The sequence below is a fragment of the Anolis sagrei genome, chromosome 3 (assembly GCF_037176765.1).
Source record: "Anolis sagrei isolate rAnoSag1 chromosome 3, rAnoSag1.mat, whole genome shotgun sequence".
Classification (NCBI taxonomy): Eukaryota; Metazoa; Chordata; class Lepidosauria; order Squamata; family Dactyloidae; genus Anolis; species Anolis sagrei.
Window position 1 is genome coordinate 89,433,945 of NC_090023.1, and position 25,094 is coordinate 89,459,038.

The 25,094-nt window shown below is 38.3% G+C and overlaps 1 protein-coding gene across 2 annotated transcripts in view; it reads left to right on the top strand.

The window, feature by feature from the left end:
• Positions 1-805: 805 nt before the first annotated feature.
• The window catches only part of SCML2 (Scm polycomb group protein like 2), a 56,241-nt gene continuing 31,952 nt past the window's right edge, over positions 806-25,094 (top strand). The window contains exons 1-3 of one of the 2 annotated variants that reach the window (XM_067466790.1): positions 806-875; positions 18,217-18,340; positions 20,687-20,755. In XM_067466790.1, coding sequence (XP_067322891.1) covers positions 852-875; positions 18,217-18,340; positions 20,687-20,755 — 217 coding nt within the window. In that variant the 5' untranslated portion in view covers positions 806-851. The remainder of the gene's footprint in view (positions 876-18,216; positions 18,341-20,686; positions 20,756-25,094) is intronic. The other variant, XM_067466789.1, reaches the window with a different exon arrangement.

The following is a 25,094-nucleotide window of genomic DNA, read 5'->3' on the forward strand; positions in this document are numbered from 1 at the left end:
ATTGGAATTGTGTTCCTTTGGAAACAAGAGGTAGTTTTATATTGCTTTCTTCAGAGTGTCATGCTTTTTTAACAGTATATTTGGGAGGAGGGTACTTTCCAGATGCCGAGTCTGACTGACAAACACTCATAGGATGATTTGAATGGTGTTCCCTCAGAAACATGAGGTAATTTTAAGGTGGCTTTGGAGGGGGTGGTGCTTTGTGGATGCTGAGTCTGGCTGACACACACCCATAAGGTGATCAAAACAATATTATTGTGTTGTTGAAGGCTTATTATTATTATTATTATTATTATTTCTGTATACACCTATAGGATGATCAAACCAATATTATTGCATTGCCAAAGGCTTATTATTATTACTATTATTATTATTTGAATTGTTTTCCCTTAGAAACATGAGGCAGTTTTATATTGTGACTTTGGAGTGGTATGCTTTATTGCAGTGTCTTTGTGAGGAGGGGTGCTTTCTGGATGCTGAGTCTGACTGACAAACACTCCTAGGGTGTATTGTCGAAGGCTTTCATGGCCGGAATCACTGGGTTGTTGTAGGTTTTTCAGGTTGTATGGCCATGTTCTAGAAGCATTCTCTCCTGACGTTTCGCCTCAATCTTTGGCAGGCATCCTCAGAAATTGTGAGGATGCCTGCCACAGATGCAGGCGAAAGGTCAGTAGAGAATGCTTCTAGAACATGGCCATACAGCCCGAAAAACCTACAACAACTCATAGGATGATTTGAATGGTGTTCCCTCGGAAACATGAGGTAATTTTAAGGTGGCTTTGGAGGGGGCGGTGCTTTGTGGATGCTGAGTCTGGCTGAGGATGTGCTAGGATCAAACGAAGGCGACTGGAATGGTGTTCCCTCAGAAACATGAGGTGACTTTACTAAAGGGGCCCTGCTGGGTCTGCCTGCTTGACAGGACCCCTTTGGCGGGCGTTTCTCTCAATCAGTCTCTCTCTCTCTCGAGGGGGGAGGGAGGGGGGAGAGGAGGAGGAGGAGGAGGGCGCTGCGAGGGGGCGGGGGAGGCGGGAAGGGCGCCCCCCTCGCCCCCGCCCCCTTGTCAAGGAAGGAGGGCGCGAGGAGGAGGAGGCGGAGGAGGCGGAGGGAAGCCCCCGGGGCCGCTGCCGGGCATGCGCGGCACCCCAGGAACATGGCGGAGGAGGCAGAGGCGGCTTGAGTCCCGGCGCAGTTGCCGCCCCGCAGCAGCCTTCACGCCGTGAGGTGAGGTGAGCGCGGGAAGAAGGGCTCGGCGCCTGCGGGGAAGGGGAAGGGGAAGCAGGATCAGAATTAGGCCAGGCTTCTCCTTGCGCCTTTCCCCCCCTTTTTTTGGGGAAAGAAGGAAGGCGGCTTTTTCTCCCTCTCTTTCTCTCTCTCTCTGTGTCTGTCTCTCTCTCCATGAGGGAAGAAGCGGTGCCGCTGTGCCTTCCCCCTTCTGCCTTGTCCTTCCTGCCCCTCTCTCCACTCCTCCTCCCCCCCCCCCCCCCCAGTGCCCACCTTTCCTGCCATCCAAAAAGGGAGAAAGAAGAAGGGGGAATCGCATTCCTCTTCAGGGAGAGGCTGCGGGTCGCCGGGGGGTTTCCTCTTCATGCCGCCTTCCCTTCCTTCCTCTTGTCTTTCTCTTGCGCGCCTTCTTTTCCCACTCTTGAGAGAAGGGGATATCTACACTTATTATAATTAATGCCTCTTAACCGCCTTGGCTCAAGGATACTGGGAGTTGTAGTTGTATAAGGACTCCATGGCAAACTTGGGCCCCCAGGTGTTTTTGACTTCTACTCCCACAATTCTGAGAGAAGGGGCTGTCTACACTTATAATTAATGCTACTTAACCGCCTTGGCTCAAGGATACTGGGAGTTGTCGTTGTACAAGGACTCCATGGCAAACTTGGACCCTCCAGGTGTTTGGACTTCAACTCCCAAAAACCTGAGAGAAGGGGGTATCTACATTTATTATAATTAATCCTACTTAACTGCCTTGGCTCAAGGATACTGGGAGTTGTAGTTGTACAAGGGCAAACTTGGGCCCTCCAGGTGTTTTGGACTTCAACTCCCACAAATCTGAGAGAAGGGGGTATCTACACTTATTATAATTAATGCTACTTAACCGCCTTGGCTGAAGGATACTGGGAATTGTAGTTGTACAAGGACTCCATGGCAAACTTGGGCCCCCAGGTGTTTTGGACTTCAACTCCCACAAATCTGAGAGATGGGGGTATCTACACTTACTATAATTAATGCTACTTAATCACCTTGGCTCAAGGATACTGGGAGTTGTAGTTGTACAAGGACTCCATGGCAAACTTGGGCCCTCCAGGTGTTAAGAATTGTGGGAGTTGAAGTCCAAAACACTTGGAGGGCCCAAGTTTGCCCATGCCTGCTCTATAACCTCCTCTGTCAAAGAATTCTGGTGTCCCACCATACTCATCACAACTCCCAGGACTGCATTTGACATGGCTTTGACTCATCATGCTGAACTTGCTGACTGAAAGGTTGGTGAGCTCCCGCTCTTAGGCCCAGCTTCTGTCAACCTAGCAATTTGATAACATGCAATTGTGAATAGATCAGTAGGTACCGTGGCAAAAGTATGATAGCTGGGACCCTAAGCTGGTTGCGCAATGCGGCTCAGAATTAATGAAGGGAAGATGTGCGCGAGACAGCAGAGCGAGTGAAAGACGCAGCTGCGACAGAATAGTAGTGAAGTAATTTAACTCAGGTGGGAGAGGATAAGGGTGAAGTAACGTAAGAGATATTTAATGTTAAATGATAAACAACGGCTTACGAAGATGATAAACAGGATAGAAATGTTACCTCTCCCTCTTTCTGGGAAACAATGGTGCCACAACTCTGACGCAGCTGCGTCTCTCACTTGCTGCGCTGTCTCACGTATGTGTTCCCCTCATTAATTTAGACCCGTGTTGCGTAACCAGCGTAGGGTCCCAGCTATCATACTTTTGCAGTTACCGCTTTGGTGTGAAGGTGACGGAGCCCCATGCAGCCATTTCAGTCATATGGCCTTGGAGGTGTCTACGGACAACACTGGCTCTTCGGCTTAGAAATGGAGATGAGCACCACCCCTCAGAGTCATACACGACTAGACTTAATGTCAAGGGGAACCTTTTACGTTTACCTATACATCAGGCATGGGCAAACTTGGGCCCTCTAGTTGTTTTGGACTTCGGCTCTCACAAGTGTTCAAGTGACCCATTGGGGCCCAATGGCATGTCTACACTGGAGGGTTAATTCAGTCTGACACTACTTTAACACCCATGGCTCAATGCTAGGGAATAGTGGGAGTTGCAGTTTTGTCATGGGAGTTGTCGTTGCGCCTCTCTAAACAACTGCTCCCATGATTCCAAAACGAAGCGTGGTGCTTACAGTGGAGTCAGACTGCATACGTTCTGCAGTGGAGACACACCTTTAGGTGAGGGGTATTCGAGGGACCCACCTGCCTTGCCCTCTCTTTTTGTGATCTCACTTCGGCTTTTCAAAAGAAGGACAAGAGTAATGGAAAGTCAGATGTTGGTATATATGTGTGTGGGGAAGAGGGGCATTTTTGTTTTGGCTTCCTCACAGAAAGATGTTGAAATATTTGAGTTTTCGTTGAAGGGCTGTGGTCAGTCACACTTTGGTCTCACTTTTCGACAGGAGACTGAGAGAAGACACACCTCTTTGGATCCTATCTGCTTCCCACAGGCAAGAAGTTTTCCCCTACACCAGGCATGAGCAAACTTAGGAATTGTGGGTGTCCAAAACACCTGGAGGGCTGAAGTTTGCCCATGCCTGTCCTACACTTTAGAATGCATGCAGTTTGATAGCACTTCAACTGCAATGGCCTAATTCTGTGGGATTCTGGCAGTTGTTGTTTGGCAAGGCCCTTAGTTTTCTCTACTAAGGAGTGCCAGAGCCTCACCAGATTATAAATCTCAGGCTTCTGTGGCATTAAGCCAGGCACCCTCAAACTGCGGCCCTCCAGCTGTTTGGGCCTTCAACTCTCAGAATTCCTGACAATTGAACAAGCTTGTTAGGGCTTCTGGGAGTTGTAGGCCCAAACAGCTGGAGGGCCGCAGTTTGAGGATGCCTGCATTAAGCTATGACAGCTAAGGTGGTGTAAAACTGCATTCATTCTACGGTGTAGATGGCTCTATTAATATGACCAGGGCTGGGTCAAAAGCGACTTGAGAACCAGGTTTGTAAAGGTTACCCCTGTCCCCCAAGCTGCCTCAAAATTGTTTGTTGTTCAGGAACAATTCTGGTCTCAGGAAATACCTAAAATGTTTCATGCCACCCCTCATAAACATGCTTTTCCTGTAAAGCCAACTCCCATTCATTTCATTCAAGATCAGATTCTTATGTTTGCAACGTTTTTGTGCCCTGAAGAATGTCTTGCTGACCGAAACACACCTAAAATCAGGCTAAAATATGCCTAACTCCCAGGTCTCTGAATGTATGCTTAGTGCAGGCATGGGTCCACTGCAGCCCTCCAGATATTTTGGACTATAACTCCCACAATTTGGCTGTTAGGAATTGTGGGAGGGGAAGTTCAAAACTTGGGCCCCTGGAGGGCCCAAGTTTGGCCATGCCTAGCTTACTGCGATAGTATACATTTGCAACACTTCATGTTGTTTCTTTGATTGAGCAAACCTTATTCAGAATTCCAAAATAAAAAATATTCCAATATCTGAAATGGTTCACATGGGTGGCTGAGATAGTAACATTTTTTACTGTACAATTTACACAAACTTTGTGTCATACACAAACTTATTTAAAAATTGTAGAATTTTCAGGATTTTTGTATATGATGCTGTTGAAACATAAATGAGTTCCGTCTTTACACTGGGTCCCATCTCCCAGACTTCTTGATTATGTACGTATATGCAAATACAGATATTCCAAAATCCAGGGGTTGGGAAATTCCATAATTCAAGACACTTTTGATCTCATGCTTTTCAAATAAGGGATACTTAACTTGTGATGGCAAACAACCTGCCAAGTATTCCTTGCCTAATAAAACCCTATGAAATTAATGGGGGTTCACCATAAATCATTTTGAATGTACATACAGATGCACAAGCTTCATTGAACTCACCTGGAAACTTCCTTGCATGGACTTGTGTAAGATTGTTCTGATAAAAAATTTAAATATTAAAAGTCTTGAAGATGGGGACATGAGGTAGACTCTTGAAAACTAATAGATTTATTAAGCTACAAACAAAAATGATCTATTGAAATTACTGTGGGGTGGAGGAAGTATTTGAAACTTCAGAATAAAATAAATCACATATTTAAAAGTATCCTTGAAGGTAGGTTCACTGTGATTGTTTTTAGTCTGATAATCCTTTTTGCTTCCCTTTGAAATGCTGAACACAGATCTAGGGAAACTTATTGATAACTCATATGAAAATTCACACACTGCTGTAATTATATACTGTAAAACCATTATCCTGTACGTAAGAGCACAGTGTAGAGAAATGTAAGTGCTTAAGCACCACTGATTTCATTTGGATTACAGGGACTTAATTTTCTGTGGCTTGTACCCAAAGTGGAAATAAGCATTATGGGATTGACATGAAAGTATTGTGGTTAAGATGACTGTGTAAGGATTAGGGTTTGCAAAAAAGATGCTGTATACGTTTTAGCTCCAATATGAAATTAAACTTCAACTTCGCTTTGAAAAAAATATTTTATGTATTAGCTACTGCTCCTGGCTCAACCAGTTTCAACCCAGATTGCCACATGGTAGCAATTAAGGGGAGCTTCAGTTTATATAGCTACCTTTCATGCTTGGTTAAACTTCAGTAATAAAATGAACTTTCAGGTGTGTTTTTTAAAGAGTTACTTATTGTAGCTTAAAACATGTTAATATCTGTCTTCTTCCTGCCATCACATATCCTTAGACACATAGTTAACTACAAAATAATCTTTCAGTAGTTGTTTTAGCTTCAGTTATCCACAGTGAAAAGTAATCATTAATTTCATTAGCCATGAATTTCAAATTTTATATGGTAATTTGTATGAAAATATATGACGGGACAGATTTTTGTAGAGGAAAAATGTACATTTTGTAGATACTATTTGTGTCGACATCTATGTCTGTGCTATCTAAAGTTAAAACAGCATGCTGTAATTTGCAGTGGTAGCTAGCAATTATACTTATAGCTCATCAAACTGGATACAGTATATACTGCCCACTTCCAAGTATTTAATATAGAAAGTCAAACAATGAAATAAAATGGGTTGTTGTAGGTTTTTTCGGGGTATATGGCCATGTTCTAGAGGCATTCTCTCCTGACATTTCGCCTGCATCTATGGCAAGCATCCTCGGAAGCCGTGAGTCTGTTGGAACTAGGAAAACTGGGTTTATATATCTCTGGAATGTCCAGGGTGGGACAAAGAACTCTTGTCTGTTGGAGCTAGGTGTGAATGTTTCAACTGACCACCTTAATTAGCATTTGATGTCTGGCAGTTTTTTGGCGTGGCTTGTTAGTGCCTAGGGGAATCGTTTGTTGAGAGGTTATTAACTGTCCCTGATTGTTTCCTCTCTGTTGTTTTGCTGTTGTAATTTTAGAGTTTTTTTTAATACTGGTAGCCAGATTTTGTTCATTTTCATGGTTTTCTCCTTTCTGTTGAAATTGTCCACATGCTTATGGATTTCAATGGCTTCTCTGTGTAGTCTGACATGGTGGTTGTTAGAGTGGTCCAGCATTTCTGTGTTCTCAAATAATATGCTGTGTCCAGGTTGGTTCATCAGGTGCTCTGCTATGGCTGACTTCTCTGGTTGAAGTAGTCTGCAGTGCCTTTCATGTTCCTTGATTCATGTTTGGGCGCTGCGTTTGGTGGTCCCTATGTAGACTTGTCCACAGCTGCATGGTATACGGTAGACTCCTGCAGAAGTGAGAGGATCCCTCTTGTCCTTTGCTGAACATAGCATTTGTTGGAGAGAATGCCTCTAGAACATAGCCATATATCCTGAAGAAACCTTCAACAACCCAGTGATTCTGGCCATGAAAGCCTTCGACAGTACAATGAAATAAAAAATTTTATAGTGTGAAAAAAACAAACTTCATTATCAGTAATAATATTCACATGGTTGATATGGTCTGTTTTCTTGATTAACAAATATTACTTGAACCTGTTGCTGCTTTATCTTTTTTTCAGTTTCATTTGAATGAATTGTAAGAGATCACCAAGCTAAATGATAATTGCCCGTGTGACTTCAGTAGCGAAGAAGGTGAAATGGTTTACAAGTTAATGCTCCAGGAGCCTTTGTGGATAAGGGCGGGGATAAAAGACAATAAATCTAGAATTGGTGGGTGCAGTGTACTACAAAAGCTACAATATGGCAAGTTATTTCAGCTAAAAGATCCATCCATACCTGTGCAGTACCATTATACAAAAGGGAGTTGCAATCAGTTGTCCAATGTATTGTCGAAGGCTTTCATGGCCGGAATCACTGGGTTGTTGTAGGTTTTGTTGTAGCCGTATAGCCCGGAAAAAACTACAACAACCCAATCAGTTGTCCATTCCCATTTGTTTCACTATTAAAGATACTGCTCTACACATTTAATGACTTTCAGTATTAGAGATATTCAGAAGTTCCTTGAATGAAATTTTAGGGGCCATTTCGCACTACATAATTATAGCAACAGGATTCAACTTTAACTATTGTGGTTCTCTAACTTGAAATCTTGAGCTTTGCAATGTTAGGGAGGAGTGTTTTGATTTCTTATGCAGAAAGCTCTAATGCAGGGGTCCTCAAACTTTTTAAACAGAGGGCCAGGTCACAGTCCTTCAAACTGTTGGAGGGCCAGATTATAATTTGAAGAAAAAAAACATGAATGAATTCCTATGCACACTGTACATATATTTGTAGTGCAAAAACACTTAAAAACAATACAATAATTAAAATGAAGAACAATTTCAACAAATATAAAATTATTAGTATTTTAATGGGAAGTGTGGGCCTACCTTTGACTGATGAGATAGGATTGTTGATGTTGTTGTGTGCTTTCAAGTCATTTAAGACTTAGGTTGACCCTGAGAGAGGGCCGAGTAAATGACCTTGGAGGGCCGCATCCGGCCCCCAGGCCATAGTTTGAGGACCCGTGCTCTAATGCCTCATCAGACTATGAATTTCAGAAGAACCCCATAGGAGCCATGGCAGTTAAAGTAGAATATAGCATAATAATTGCATAGTGTGAAATGGTAGTGGCAGTAAGTGAAGTGAGAGATTATGTATCACACTGTAGATTATATGGAGACCAAATTTAAAACCTTGTTCACTAGACTGTAAAACACTTCTGCCAAACTATTTCATGTCTACATTCCTTTTTACATCTAAATCATAGGAAGCATTTATATATGTTTTTAGCCTACAAACTATTTTCTTTAGGGAAAATCTCAACCAAATCAATGTTTGTAGTCAGTCAGTACAGATTCATAAATACTGTTAATATCCCTCCCTTCCCATCACTGACTTAGTTATGAAAGCAGTATAACCTAGGTTAGAAATGCAGGCACATATGGGACAGCAGAAATGTATCTTGTATTAATATCCATAAAAAGTTGATGTTGATATCTCAGATGTAATGTGTATACAAAAAAATGACACAAATGGAAGGTTTTCTAAACCTGTTAGTTCAGATAATTAAAGTCTCAAGGTGTTTGAATGTGAAGAAGGCAACCAGTTTTGAAAACAATGCCATGGAAGCCGGAGAAGGTGGATTATTTTAATGGAGACACTGAGGATAGGATTGCCAGGGTGAAAGTTGGTGAAAACTTTAATGGTTGCATAGAAGAGGTGATTGTTGTTTGTCACACAGCTAGTTAACAAGCAATACCTTCTGAAAATTGTTCTATAAATCAGTAAAAGGGTACAGGAGCTCTCAACTGTTTTCATTCTGACAATCCTTACTGGGGAGAGTCTTTAGTAGGAGTTACGTTTAAACAGCGTTACCCTTTTTGAGAAAAATGCAGCAGGAGAGGGCTACATTTTATGTGTTTTACTCATTCTAAGAATGGGTTAAACAAGGGACAGTGGATTTTCCTCCAGTTTGAAAGAAATAAAAGAATGTGTCTTGTTGATGTTTCTGACTCTTGAAATGTTTTTTCTAAGCTGGAAAAAGAAGCTCTGGAGATTTTATTGTGAACATAGTAATGAAGCAAATGGGGATTTGCCTAGCTCCATCTAGCTCATTTCAGTGTGACTTGAGTAATATTTGGGAAAGAAATCTTATGACTTTAAGTACAAAGCACATAACCTTTTTCCAATTCTTATTTCTTCAGTATATAAATTGAGGTGAGATACATATTCTCTGTTGTTTTCTCTGTAAAATCATAAGCAAGCAAGCTAAGGGAGATGGAAGTTTTCATTAAAGTATGCAGTTGAACATTTAAAATTTATAAATCTTTTGTTGTATTTTTCACTACAATTAAGATAAAATTTGAACATTACGACAGGAAAATTTTCTCCAGTCACACAGTTACCAATTACTTTGATATTTTCACTTATCAGTGTCTTCAAATTCATTTGGATATTATCTTGCAAAAACTTCAATAGTCATTGTTGTAGCACTGATTAGAAAATCAAAATAATTGTAAAAGCCCTCAGATATAGGCTAAATTTCCAAAAGTCACATTTGCTTAGAATAACATATAATAAAGTTATGTTTGTTTGCACAGAAAGAAATATACTGTAACAAAGTTACATAATATCTGTATCATGAAGCATGGTGTGAAAATATTTGTTTTAGTGGTTCTAAAGCCTGACAATTTAGGTAAAATGCAGAAATTTTATTTTGAGAGAATAATTAGCTTGAGCTGGGTGTTCACACAATCTTGAGCCCCTGAGTGACAACATACACAGAATCAAGAAACTGTCTGAATCAATTCTCTAGCTTATTTTACCTATTCTTCTGTACATAATCCAGTTAAGATTTATTCAAAGTGATGTCAGTGTCAGTGGAAATGTTAAGCTCCAATTGAAATATAAGGAGTTCTTTAAAAAAATAAAAGGGAGTGAATACTAAATATGTTCTGTTATCTCATGGGATCGTCTGTTGTTTTGCATCCAGAATACTGCACCTGCTTAGCTATAACAATATCTGCAATATCTGTGTCTTACAGACCACTTTCTAGGCACAAGAATCAATACTCTATTTCAGGTTCATTATAAAATATAAATTAAATCAACAAGGACAGACATCAATGAGATTTGCTTTGCATACATGATCAAATCAGGTGTGATTCAAAGCTTTGTTTTCAGTTTGTGGTTATTTGTAACCATTTTCTGTAGAAATATTCCATAAGAATTCTAAGCATCTGTATCTTTTCATAATTTTTTCAGTTTATATAAGGAACACCATTTTACTATACCATTGTACAATAATGGGACTTGAGCATCCATGGATTTTGGTATTCATGGGAAGACTTGGAAACAAATTCCAGCAGATTCCAAGGGCCCACTTTAGTTTTACAGGGTTCAATATCTTTGTAGTTTAATAATTTTATTTACTTTTCATGAATACACAGAGAAGATATTTTTGCACAGTTTAATTTTCAAATTTCCTTTGAACATAGAGTTATTTTTAGTCCCTAGTATGTTTTATATAACCTCTGTCAAGGCAACACTTCATATTGACTACAGTATTATACACCTTAAAGTGTAGTAAATGTTAATTAATTCTGTAGGACTTTATCCTTTTACAAGAAAAAATTATTTTTGTTTTCCAAGTTCTATCCCAACTATGTTACATAAATATTTGAAGCAATATTCTATGCAGCATCCAATAATTCCATACTACATATAACTGAGATTTATCATGGTTGAAAGAGAATGCAAGGACCATCTAGTCCAACATGCTGGAAAGTATTTTCTATCTGTTTTTCTGAAAAGCATTTCCACCGTCTTCAGGCAACAACAAACAGTATTTCTGTATGACATTGTGATGTTGTTTCCTGATTAAATAATAGATATAACATAGTATCACATAGGCAAATTATGGGATATTTGGGTGTGTATCAAAAGACGTTCAGAATTTGGGAAACTTCTGCTCATTAAGACTGTTCTCTAAAAGAAAATTTTGAACAAAACTTCTCAGAAGGAGAAATTTAATTAAAACATCTGATTGCAACAGGCATTTTAAAATTTAGATTACTCATTCTTGTCTGTGTATGTGCCTTCAGGGCAGCTTTTGACTTATGGTAACACATGGATTTTATAGGGGTTTCAAAGGTAAAGAATACTCAAGAATGCTTTTGTCCATTTCTTCCTATGCAATACATCCATGTTTTAACTGGGGCTGATGTTGCATAGTACAGGACAGTGAGGACAGGACAGTGGGATGCTAACACTGTATATTACATATATATTAAAATTATGATGTTATATATCTTTTTGCTGCCACCAATTTATTAATAAGGTTTCTTTTGCTGTCACTATTTATTGATCCATAGGCCACCTCCCTGCTAGAATGTTCAAGAATGTTCAGTCTCCTCAGATGAAATAACACAAGAACATGATGTTTATTTTGTTCTTGAACAGTAAAGATGTGTTGTGGTTTTAATAAACTGCCAGGCTTTACTTTTACAGAGAATGCTTTTATAACATGAATTGTTCCACTTACAGGAATACAAACAGGTTGTTTAAAACCTTTTGAATCCTCTTTCCACACAGTCCTCTAAAACTATAGAGGCTCACTATATTTCTTACTCCTTCTCCCTGAAGACTTTAATTACTTTCCTCAAAGAGCAGGCCTATAGCCAGGCCTGAGTTTGATTTGGGGCGGGGGGCTGAGTCTGAGTGAAAGAGGGTCTACCCTAGCAAACCTTTTGTATTGTTACCCCATTACCCCCATGCATATGGGATATATTGAGCATGGTGATCAGATCATGATATGAATAAACATAACAGTTTAAATAATGTACCAGTAAGGCCTTCTCTTCCTTCCTTCCATCCGTCCAGCCTTCAAATCTCCTAAACTAACTATTCCAACTTCAAACTTAATTCCCAACTCCAAACCGACAAAACTCTGGCTGCATTAGCTCTTTTTTCCCCTCTGGCTCCACCCATCTCTGGTTGCTAAGCAACTCCCTGCAATGTCATCAGCCAATCAGACTGCAATTCCAGCTATGAAGCTGCCTGATCTCTCCTCTCCCCTGGTCTCCTTAGCTTTTCCAAGCCAGGCCTGTTATTGGCTTTATACCAACCTTGTAAGGTAGTCTAATCCGTTACACATTGCTTCCAAAGTCTGATGTGATCTGGTGTGTTGTTTGACACAGATGTATTTTGGATGATACAATACCCTTCTTTCATAGAAATCAGGATAATTTACAAGGAGTAATCTCATTTCCCCATTCTAACACTTTTTTTTTGCCGGAGCAGGGATTTCAATATGCATCTGTGTCAAAGACTACACAATGTCCATTATAATTTGGAAACAGGAATGACATAATTGAAGTGGTACAACTTGGTTGTCAAGTTTTGGGATAAAAACTACTGTTTTATTCATTAGTTAATAGAGCTCTCCATCAATGTTGATTGGAAACTTTGGGGGAATCAAACAGATTCATAAAGTAAATGTTTAGTGAACTGTTGGTGAAGTTTTTAAACTTTGTTAAATATCAGACACTGTACTGAAATGTAATAATTACTACTTGCTTTTTTGTTGTACTGCCTGGCCTCCTGAAACTGTAATCCTGCGTTTTTAAATATATATATATTTTAGAATTTTTGTACATGCAAAATCGAGTGAATCACCACAACCTTATTTTGCTTAGGCTCACCCCCCTAATTATCAGGGATATCCTGCTTATAACGGAAGCATTAAAATATATGTTAGTCTTTAAAATGACTTTGAAATGAACTGTTTGTTTTATTCTCAGTGGATAACTAGTCATGTACAATTACCAGAAGAGATAATGTTTTGACAGATCAAATGCCATCAGTATAAAGGCTGAGAATTCACATTTCAAAGAACACATTTACACCTTTGGTGATATTCTTCAGTAACATTATACAATTATATAATCTTTACCAAAAAATTTTTTCGTTCTTATCAGTAAATGGGTAAAAATCAGTGCTAAATGAAGGTTTGTGTGTTAATATGCAGGGTTAAGGGTTATGAAGTCAACTTAGTTTAGGTCTGCCTTATGTAGATTGGTAAAATGTAGATATTTCTTTATTCAGTTTTATAGTTTTATAGAGTGGAATAAGGAAAAATTAATTCTCACTTCAGTCTGCCAAATATAAATATTTAGAACTTTATTAAATTGGGAGTAATTAAAAAGCAGGTCTCAAACATCCTCTCTACTCCAACAAGTTTTTAAAGTATATGAAAAGAGAGTTTGAATTTAGGTAAAGAAAATTCTATACATTTTGAATCATGTATACTTTTTTTTTTTACTTTAAAACCATATTGTCAGCTTTACACAATTTCATTCTTTTTTATTTTTCTGGGTAATAACATTGTGTTTTAAATAGTATGAATATATGTGAATTAGGAAGTCCAACCAAATGCATTTTGAGATAGATTACATGTACAAAATATAAATTAAATGATATGAGAAATGTCAGTATTAATAGCAACTTATATCTGCACATTGTATTGATATGGTTTAGACTAGCATTTCTCAAACTGTGCTCTTCCTGGTGTTTTGAACTTCAGCTCCCAGAAATCCCAGCCAGCTTACCAGCTGTTAGGAATTGTGGGATCTGAAGTCCAAAATGTCTGGAGGAGCACAGTTTCGGAAACTTTGGTTTAGGCTTAAGATAATTTCTGGAATACAATTGTTATGTATTAAAAAATGATAATAGAATGAACTATATTTTTGATCTGATTCCAAAGATTCATCCATTCATTTTTTCTATATGGAGATCAATCCACATTTTTAGAATATTCTTTATTACTGGAGCAAGTGCAGTCTGGGGGCTCAAAAATGTAAAACAACAAATAGATTAAAAACCCAAACACTATTTAAAGCAGTCTGCATGAAAGGCTAATCATTCAAGCTCAGCATCACCTTTTATAGTTTATTTCTGATAGGTTTGCGATGTAGCTATTATAATGTTGCCCATTTGTTTTAATTTACATGTTTTTATATTATTTATTGGCTATGCAAGAAACATGTTATGTAGTATGTAAAATGTGGCAGGATATATTTTTTCTCTTTGCATTTTATCATGCTCTTGGTGGTACTCTAATGCAGTGTTTCTCAAATTGCACTCCTCCACCTGTTTTGGACTTCAGCTCCCAGAAATCCCAACCAGCTCATCAGTTGTTAGGAATTGTGTGATCTGAAATCCAAAACATCTGGAGGAGCACAGTTTGAGAAACTCTGTTCTAATGTACACAATAATTTACAAGTTTAAGGTGTATATGAAAACATTTATCACCTTTTCTTAGGTGTGTAAAATAGCAGACAGCAGTTTTAAGAAGTGTGGTACCATTCTAATGCTATGTCTTTTTAAAAAAACTTATTTTAGTACTGGTGGAATGGCCCTAATACAAATGATTGGGACCAAAATTTAGAAATATCTGTATTTGCATATCCAAGCAATGTGAGGAGACCAGTCTAAACTCAATATTAATTTCCGTTTCATTTTCACCTTGCACATATCACCTGAAAGTAACTGTATACAATATTTTTAAATTATTTGATGCATGAAATAAAGTTGGTGTATATTGAACTGACACCAACATGTTAATACCCAGCCATGTGGGAAATTTTGTATCTTAGTTTTCCAGATATGGGATGCTAAACCTGTATATTTGTAAATGGTTCTTCAAGTGGTGTTCATTTTAAATACTTACTTTCTTAAAATTCAAAAGCATAGAAGTTTTATGTTAGAATTGTTTTGAAAATTCTGATAAAATTGGCATGCACTGGTACACTACAGTTCTCTGAAATGTAATAAATTAAACAAATGCTTTGATACCCATCTCTTAAACTTTGAACATTACATAAATATTTAATGAAGATTAATAGCTACAGAATTTACTGTAAATAATTTATGTTATGTATCTTAAGTTATGCACTCAATGAGATTTATGAAGAGATGTGTCAATATATTTAGCTTGTGCACACACTTTCTCAAATATTTATTTGTTTAGCAGTATTTAAATATAACTTTAAAATTATTAAATTCAGTCATACAATACAATATATATATATATATATATAGAGAGAGAGAGAGAGAGAGAGAGAGAGAGAGAGAACGATCATTGTGGTAGGGGAGAGCGATAAGTACAGATTTTTCATGGGATGGATTTTGCATATGACGTTTGAAATAATGAATTGTAAATTCTATTAGAAATGCCAAGAATATTATTATTATTAACTTTATTTGTACCCCGCTAGCAACTCCCGAAGGACTCGATGCGGCTTACAAAGGCCAAGGCCTCAAAACACAACATAACAATACACAACCTAAAGCAAATTAAAAACAGTTAAAGCAATATTAAACAACAAGCAATAAACAATACACCAGGACACAATAAAACTGGACCGGGCCAGAGTAAAGGGTACAGATTAAAAGTGTTGATGTGACAAGTGATATATAAGGATTATAGGGTAAGTGCAGTGTGCCAGCAATCTTAATTTCTAATAAAGTGCTTCTGGGACTTGTTGGAGTTTTCCTATTCTGGAAAGGCACATCGGAACAGCCAGGTCTTCAAGTTCTTTCTAAAGAACCAAATGATATTCAATTCTAGGATTATTACTTTGGTGTATGCCTTGCATTTTCTGTGGCCAGTTTGTATTCACCAGATTATTTTAAGTCAGAAATGAGTGTTTTTTATTTTGAAGAATAACATTTGTTTCAAAGTACAGATTTCCGCATCTTGACCCAATCCATCTTATCTTGCAGTTGTATTATACAATATATATTTTATAGGAGTAAGTCTAATTGATTGTTAACTCATTAGAGTATAAGTTTTGGTTTGGAAGTGTCATTATATCTGTATTATTTTTCCATAATGTATTGTAGTATTAACAATTGCTATCAGGTTGTTAAAAACTCTTTTGTGATAACTTGTGCTTTTGTATTACTGATCTAATAAGCTAGATTGAAATCCTATACCTGCTATTGGAAGTAAGTACCATTGAATGCAATGGGATTTACCTATGTGTAGACAGTATAGAATTGTGTTGTTTATTTAGGTATCAAAAAGCCCTTTGTAGACCTTTTCCTGTGTAGATATTTTTATCAGAAATAACATCTCTCACAGTTCCTTACAAATATGAAGAAGCCAGTTGAGAAAGCCAGGGAGGAAAATTGCTTGTCTATCTAACTCTAAACAATGTTACTTTCTGTTTGCCATGTAAGGTTGTTTGGATAGATGATCAGATTTTTTAAAAAAAATCTTACCTACATTTTAAAGAAAAAAAGTAATTGATACGGTTCTATTTCATTCCCTAATGACTATAGTATTGCTAGAAGTCATAGGAAATAACTAGGATTAATAAGCTTTGCCCATCTCAGAAATGCAGGGGCAGCAAATGATATCATTTAAGCAAAGGGAACAAACTAATTAAAAGACCAGTGATTTTTGTTACATGTATATTTGTGGGGTAAATAAAGACAATAGCTTTTCAGCTTCAGTGCTGATAAATTTATTTATTTATTTATTTATTTATTTAAAACATTTATATTCTGCCTTTCTCACGCCGCAGGAGACTTATGGCGGAACACAACGTATATATGGCTAACGTTCAATTCTGGGACATGAAACTATAACTATACGCAAACATTAAAATCACTTATATCTACTTTTAAATCAGCTGTTTAAAACCATCTCAAGACACCATGCTGGCTCTGGTCAGCGGAGTAGTTTCCTATTATTGCCTCATTGCACGGAGTAGTTTCCTATTATTGCCAAAGGCTTCGTTCCACAACCAGGTCTTTAGCATCTTTTTGAAGGACAGGAGAGAAGGGGCTGATAAATGATAAAGATAAATGTCTTCTCTAATAACACAGATATCTATGAATCAGTTGTAAATATACAATTGTCCTATTTAAATAAGCTTCAACATAGATACAAGTTTAAGTAACTTCAATAGTGAAACACACAAAATATATACAGTTTACAACATAATTTCATAGGACATATACATCAATGAATATATCAAACTTAAAGGCAGTTCACATTGTGTTTAGTACATTTGAGAATATGTCCATGATCTTACAACAAAAGTTCACGTTGTATTCCACAAACTTGAGAGTATCAAAACTGGAAACAGTTCGTGTTGCTTTCAGCCAACTCGGGAGTCCACAACAAGGTTCCCCGGGTGCTTTTGTGTCCTTGTTTCAAGACCAAAATTCTCTTCTTCAGGCTTCTTTCATTAAATCAAAGGTAATAGTACTTCTGTGGTTTTTACTAAATTTAGAGAGGACAAAATAATAGATATGACAAGTGGCACCCAGTTATATTTTGACAATTCTTATATAAACAAAACAAGGAATTTACTTACATTAAAAGCATCAATGGCTCTGCAAAAAAACTTCAATAAAGTGTAGTCTGCTTCTGCTTTTAATTGCGAGCAATAAGATACAAGAGGTTACTCCTTTTTAAGGATATCAGTTCATTACCGGTGATTACAGAATGCATGGACATATTCTCAAATGTACTAAACACAATGTGAACTTCCTTGTAAGTTTGATATATTCATTGATGTATATGTCCTATGAAATAATGTTGTAAACCGTATATATTTTGTGTGTTTCACTATTGAAGTTATTTAAACTTGTACCTATGTTGAAGCTTATTTAAATAGGACAATTGCTTCTTTACAAAAGATAAATGTCTGCCAGTATAATTGGTTATGAATATAGGTTGTAAAACTCAACATTATGTGTACTGGAGAAGGAAACTTCTGAAGAAATAGATTTCTCTTTTACTCCGGTTTGCTGCCACAGTTATATGTAATAATGCATTTTAATCCCCAGCTGCTGGTGATGAAGTGTCTTGATGTGGGAAGAAACAATATTCTGAATGAATAACAGAAACTTAAGTAGATGGCATAAATAAAATGGGGGCTTATCAAAGATTCAAACTTCAATGAAAATTCTACAATATTTTCTTCCAAGTAGAGGGAATGTGTAAAGTTGTTGCCATTTTCCTTATTGACAATGTTTAAAATGTCATAACAGATTTTGATTCTGCTTTCACTGTTATTTGAAATTCTTATGCATTTTGCCTAATCTGTTGCATTACTTCTCCACAGGAAACATTTGAACTGAAAAAGAAGAGTGAGTCCTGTTCTTGGAACTTATTTCTTTTCTTTTTCTTTCTTTTCTTTGTGAGAAGAAGAGCTACACATCTGACTATGGGGAAAACAGCAGCTAAAGGTAAAGTTGTGGAAGCAAAAAAAGAAAAAAGAAAAAAGAAAAAAAGGGGGAAAATACTGTAAGGTGGTGAATGCAATTGCTCCTATATGTCCCTTCCAATGGAGTGGATCCAAGTGATCCCCGTTGTGGTGGTGATGATGAAATGAGTGGAACAGAGACTACAGCCTTAAATGGCTTAAATCTCAGAGTACACCTGATGGTGTGTGGGGTAAAGCACAGTGGAAAAACCTATTTAAAAGCAGAGTGGAGTTCTTTCAAGTGATGAAAGATCTTTTACTTTCTGACCTACAGGAGCACGACACTTTGCAGATAAAGTTGTTTGAACTAGACAGGGGAAATCTGTCCCTGTTGGGTGTGTGCTGCTGAACCTTTCAGTGAATTTTGATATCAGTAATCATGGTAGCCATCTGAGCTGCCTTGGTGACTTGGGAGCAGTATTCTGTCATTCCCATCCACCTTGGAGGGAAAAGCTCAGAACGCAGTGCTGGGAGATTCCTAGTCAACCCCATCGCTGTTAGGCTGCAGGGTTTCTCAGGGTTTAATTTTGTCTCCCTTGCTATTTAATGCTTACACACACTTGCTGGGAGGGGATCTCTGGAAGTTTGAAGTATGCTGATGATATCCTGACTTTTACCTTTTCTTTTCATCCAGTTCCATGAAAAATGTATCTGCACTAAACCAGTGTCTGCTGTCCATATCAAAATGAGTGAAAGCAAACAAATTGAAACTTAATCCAGACAAGATACATATGCTCCATTTTAGGGAATCAAAATTTAGTGTACGTTGGATGTGGTTACACCTTTACCACCCCTAGCAAAAATCTCAGGTTTGCATCTTGGGCATGCTTCTGGTCTCAGATATGAGTCTGGATGCCCAGGTTTCAGCAGTGGCCGGGAGTGCATTCGTGGCTACTAAAATTGGTGTTCTGTTAATTTGCCAGGTACTCCCATTTCTTGAGATGTTATATCTGGCTATGATGACACATGCCTTGATTACTCCCCATTTGGATTAATGTAACACACTCAACGTGGAGTGTCTTTGGAAATTCTTTAGAAACTCCAACATATCTAAAGTGCTGGAATCAGGCAGCTGACTGGTGCAGGATATAGATCAATCATATAACTCTATAGTTCAAAGAACTATACTGGCAACAATCGATTTCTGGACAAAATTCAAAGTACTGGCAATGATCTTTAATGCTTGGATCCATATTGTTGGGAAAAGTGTATATTCCTATATTTGTCTGCCTGTGTTGTACAATTTGCAGGTAATGGCCCACCACCATCCCAGGCATGTCTGTTGAGGGCAGGAAAAAGTTATTGATGGCTGCTCCCAAGTTATGGGACTTGCTTTCCTGGGAGGTCCAGTTGCCCCCCCCCCCCCACCACCACCACCACATCTTTCCACCAGGCCTCTTTATTTAAGGAAGTTTTAAACTTTTTTTTATTGATATGCAGCAACATAAAGGATGGCCACGGTTTTAGCTATAAGGTTTTAACAGGCTTTAACACGTTATGTGTTTGTATATTTATTTTGTTGATGTTTAATGCATTGTATTTTATATATTTTTGTATTGCAATGTGGCACTGAAGTGGCCAATCTGTAAGCCTCAATGAGTCCCCTCTGAGTGAGAAGAGCAGGGTATAAATATGGGAAATAAATGACATTCACAAGTTGTATGGCGCTCTTTTTAAGAGGTGTAGAAAACAGCAGGAAGAGAGCACATGGGAACAGATCTTCCTCTTCCTGAATACCACTAGTGTCTGCTTCTCTTGGAGAAAGGAAAACTGGCACTAGTTGAAACAGAAACATGTGGCATACCTGCCTCCTAAACAGCCTTGACCCCGCTCATCTCCTGAGTATGGGACTGTCATGGCAGTCCCATCTTCAGGAGCCAGATGCATCAAAGGCATTCCTCTCCTCTTCCCATCTCCTGAGGACTGAATAAGCTTGTGAATAATCAAATTTGCAAGTGTGAAAGGGATGACTGTACTTTTTTTACTTATTAAATGTAATGTGAAATGAAATTGGGTGGCAAGTCACACTTTCTCAACCTGAAAGGAAGGCAATGGCAAACCTCCTCTGAACTAATCTTGCCAAGAAAACCTTGTAATATGATCACTGTAAATAACAAATTACTTGAAGACACATAGCAACAATTTGGATTGATTTGAATAGGAAATCTGTGGAGACATCTAAGATAGCATTTGTAGTTCCTGTCATTGCTTCCTATCAAGCATGTTCCTAAACATTGACAACTAGTTATTATTGCTCATAATAATTTAAATATTCTGCATAGTATATCAAAGTATGTTAAATGTGAGTTGTTTGATTGTTGTTTTTTAGATTCTAAGACTGTTAAAAAAGAAAAACATGGGAATAATAATGTGTCAAGCAACCAGTTGTTTCACAATGGTATGTATTATAAAGGCAATTAATTGCTTTTTGAAAAGAAGTTTGTGTGGATCCCTCCCTGCAGAATAATTTTTTGCTTCTTGCATCCCTTTTGTGCCTCTTCTTGTTTTTGGACAATTATTCTTTCTCAGCTTCAAATGATGTGCATGACATTCACAAGCCATATGGAGATCTTTTCAAGGGGTGTAGAAGACAATAGGAAAAGAAGGGAGATATCAAAGTGCCTCAGATAGTATTCAGCTGTTGTAACCTTTGATTCTAACTCATTGGGTCTTAAAAAAACTGACAAAATATTTCAATTTTGACTGATGTTGATTATTTTCACTTACTCCAGCATATTATATGGTTGTAACTAGCAAACATTTCATACTCTCTATTCAATTTTCAGTATGTTCCTTTGCTGCTTGTCTATAACATTTGTCTATAACATTTAGTTTTGTTTTTTATGTTTTCTGCTGATGGAGAAATTAAACATTTAAAATTTCATTTTCCTTTGTAATTCCATGATGTTAAGGATATTATTGAGACAGCAGTTGACATTTTTATCATTTGATATATTACTGTAGTCTTATATTTAATGTTGATGCTTGCCTCCTTGAATTCAGAAAAGACACACATATGGTAGTTAGGCAGACAGTTGTAGTAGATGTGCTTAAACAAAAGCATTGACTTGTGAACAAAGTTACATATTGTTTAGTGATCAGCAATTTGACTAAGCTTTTTTTTTCATATTGTCTCATGAAGCCATAGTGTATGTTGGAAGAGGACAGACAAGTCAGGTCATAGAAATCAAGACATTTTAAGTAATGAGTTGTGTGTGGATGGGAGAATAGGAAATCTGATACACTTATAATGGAGAACATAAAATTGGGGTTAGAATCTTGTGGAGCTCCATATTTTGTTATGTCACCAAAGTGTAACTCAGAGTTTCTCATTGCTGGCTGACAGTTTTATGGAGAGCACAAACACAGGGTCTTTTTACACTGTGCAATTTTAGTGCAATGATTTCACTTCAACAGCATAGAATACTTTCCACAATTAAAGTGGAATCATAATGCTACAGTTGTGTTAAAGTGTGAACAGGCCCATCATAAGAGTCTAATGGCATCTTAAAGACTAACAAGTTTTATTTGGTGTAAGAATATCAAGCAGCATGTAGGGCATGATGTCCTTCTACCTTTGATATGCTTTTGAAGCCTTTTCTTTTGGTGGTGGATTATTTTTTTTAACACATTGTATTTTACTATTGTAACAATCTGTTTTTAGCTATTTTATAAATCATATATTTGCTTTTTGGGGTCTCTTATTATATTAGAATATTTAGGTGGTGCAGAGATAAAATAAATTGAAGATTAATTTTAAAAAATTAAGCATTATGTCATCAGCTTTTGTTTCCCAGTAATTGGAGAAAAGCTGAGATTATATAAATGAATAAATATAAAAGAGGAATATTGTTTTTATAAAGAGAAGCATTTCACATGCATTTAACTAGGCAGAGTTCTCAACTAACTAAACTACAAAATGTTGCCACATATCTGTCTTTAGTCTCAGATAGGAATGCTGCTGTTCAGGATTTTAAATAGCTAAAGCTATCTGAAGTTAGGTATGTGTGAGGAGATTTCTAAACCTTTTTCACTTCTGAAAACCTTGGTGTTTTCCCAAGCATATTGATACTCATCTTTCTTTCTGAGATCTGATTCACACTACACAACTATAGTACTTGGATACCACTTTAACTGCCATGGCAGTTGAAAAAAGATTATGCACAAAACTGAAATAAGAGAATGCATAAAAAGTATAGACTTACTACAAAAGAGACAAAACTTCTATTCCCGAGTTTGTTTGTTTATTTATTTACTATATTTATATCCCACTCTTCTCGCCCCGCAGAGGACTCTGAGAGGCTTACAGGTTATGGCAAAATTCAATGCCACATTATACATACAAATAATAAATATAACATTTCAAATAATAAAACAGTTAAAAATATAACTGCAATAAAACAGATTTAAAACATACTTTTCCAGTCTTCCTCCCCTCACAAGCCAAACATAAGCCTGCTGGTCTTTTGTGTTATTACCATGGGGTAAGGCGATATAAAATGCTAGTGTAGAAGACTACAGGATTAGGGTACAGGTGCCACAATTAGGATTAGGGTGCAGGTTCCACAATTTTAAAACACAAGATCTTAAAATGCAGGAGTGCTAAGGTTTAAATTGTGAAGTAAAGTATTTGATACCAATACTCAATGTCCAGTTTAGAGTGGAATTCACTGACCAGACCACAATGATGAAACCCAATTAAAACCTGAGTGGACAGTAGTCAAAAGAACTCTGGGATGATATCTAAGGCCAGATGGAGAGAGCCCTCAGGTACAGCCCTGGCGGCACCTAAGGCAGCGGAGGGATGATGGAAAAGACCCTGGAACAGCTGAGACAGCTGCATTCAAGTAGTGCTAGATATAATGAGGCGCTGCTGCTGGCTTCATGGTCTCCTTGTGGGTAAGCCCAAGGCTGAGCAAGGCAGCAAAACCGGATGGCAAATACTCAGACCCCAGGGTCTCTTCCAGGCCTTTAGGTCAGTCCTTTTATGTTCTCTCCTTGGAAGCTGCTGGGTCAGATGGCTAGAATGAGGATATGGCTGCAGGTCTCCTCGTGGGTAGGTCCAAGGCAGAACAGGCAGCAAAGCTGCATGGCAAATAGCCCCCCTCCCTCCATAGGGTCTCTCCTGCAGCAGAGCCCAACAAAGGTCTCCCAGGCCTCTAGGTCAGTCCTTTTATGTTTTATCCTTGGATGCTAAAGCTTTCTAAAGCTATCTAATATTAGAAGAACTAGGAAAGGCAAACAATGGAAGCATAGTATTTGTAGTTCTTCTTTGTGGTGTCTGTGAAATCACACATATGGGTGTAGATCTCTTAAGCTGAAACATTTTGGCAGTAGCCCCACCCACTCTCCCTATACAGTATAAATGCTTATGGGCAGAGACAGAGCCTCAGTTCCTTTTTTCTGCTGCTACGAACAGTTTGGAACCTTTCTTGTATCTCTTTCATGCTCTTCTAACAGTTTTAATGGCTTGACTCAGACTGTTTCTGACTATCGCTGTTGTCTCTCCTGCTACCCTCTCGGCTTGACTTGGACTACTTTCTGGCTACACTACCCTCTGTCTTCTGTCAGCCCCATCTCAGATCTCTCTGACTACGCTACTGGATTACCCTCAGGTCAGTTCTCACCTGTTAAAATATCCTCCACATCCTTTTTTAAGAAGTGTGGGGCTTGCGGAGGCAAACTCCCAGATTTTGATAAACACACCACGTCCCTGCTGTGCCTAGAAGAAATCAATATGCCTCAGTCTTGCCAGATCTGCCAAGTCTTTACTCCCCAAGTGTGCCAGAATAGGGAGTCTTGCCTCAAAGCCTTGCCCCCCTCCCCAGCTTCTTGCCCAACACAGCGCCTAGGCTCTGAGCCACTGGGGCGCAGGACTCTGCCTGATGGCTTAGGGGATCAGTTCATGTTCTGCCTCTCCAGTGTGGTGGAACTGATAATTGAGGCAGCACAGAAAACCTCTACCAAGTGGGCCTATGTGTATAAACGGTCCCACTTCTTGACATTTTCTTCAGCAAACCAGACTTGACCCATTCACCATTCCAACACTGGTAATCCTGAACTTTCTAGTGTACTTATCAAAGACGAGTCTCTCCCCTCTTATTTCTCAAGTGCTACTTAGCAGCAATATCTTGGTATAGAAGGTGGAAAGTTCTTCCTGTTTCCTGGATCCCCTAATTCATCTTTTTCTGAAAGGTTACAAAACATACCCTCTCTACTGTGTAAGCCACCTTTTGAGCTTATGGCTTCCAATGATCTTACCCATCTCTCTTGGACGACCACATTTTTTGTGGCTAAACGTGCCAGCAAATTCTGTGTCCAACGCCCCTTACCTGCGTTTCCATAGAGATAAGGCAGTACTCCGCACAGATATTACCTTCCTTCCAAAAGTAATGTTGTGCTTCCACGTGTGTCAAGACATTACCTTTCTGGCTTCTTCTAAAACTCAGCCTCACCCCTAGAAGTAGCTCTCCACTCCTTGGATGTCAGGAGGGCCCTGGCCTTTTACATATACAGGACAGCTACCTATAGGAAGTCGCTGAGACTATTTCTAAAATATCACAAGGATGCCCTGAGCCTCCTGATATCTTCACAAAGACTGTCATCCTGAATTTCTCAATGATCTGCCTTGCATACCAACTGGTGGGACAAGATCCCCCACAGCAGGTGAAAGCCCACTCTGCGAGAGCAATGACTATCTTGCAGGCCTTCCAGCCGTGACATGGTACACATCGCTC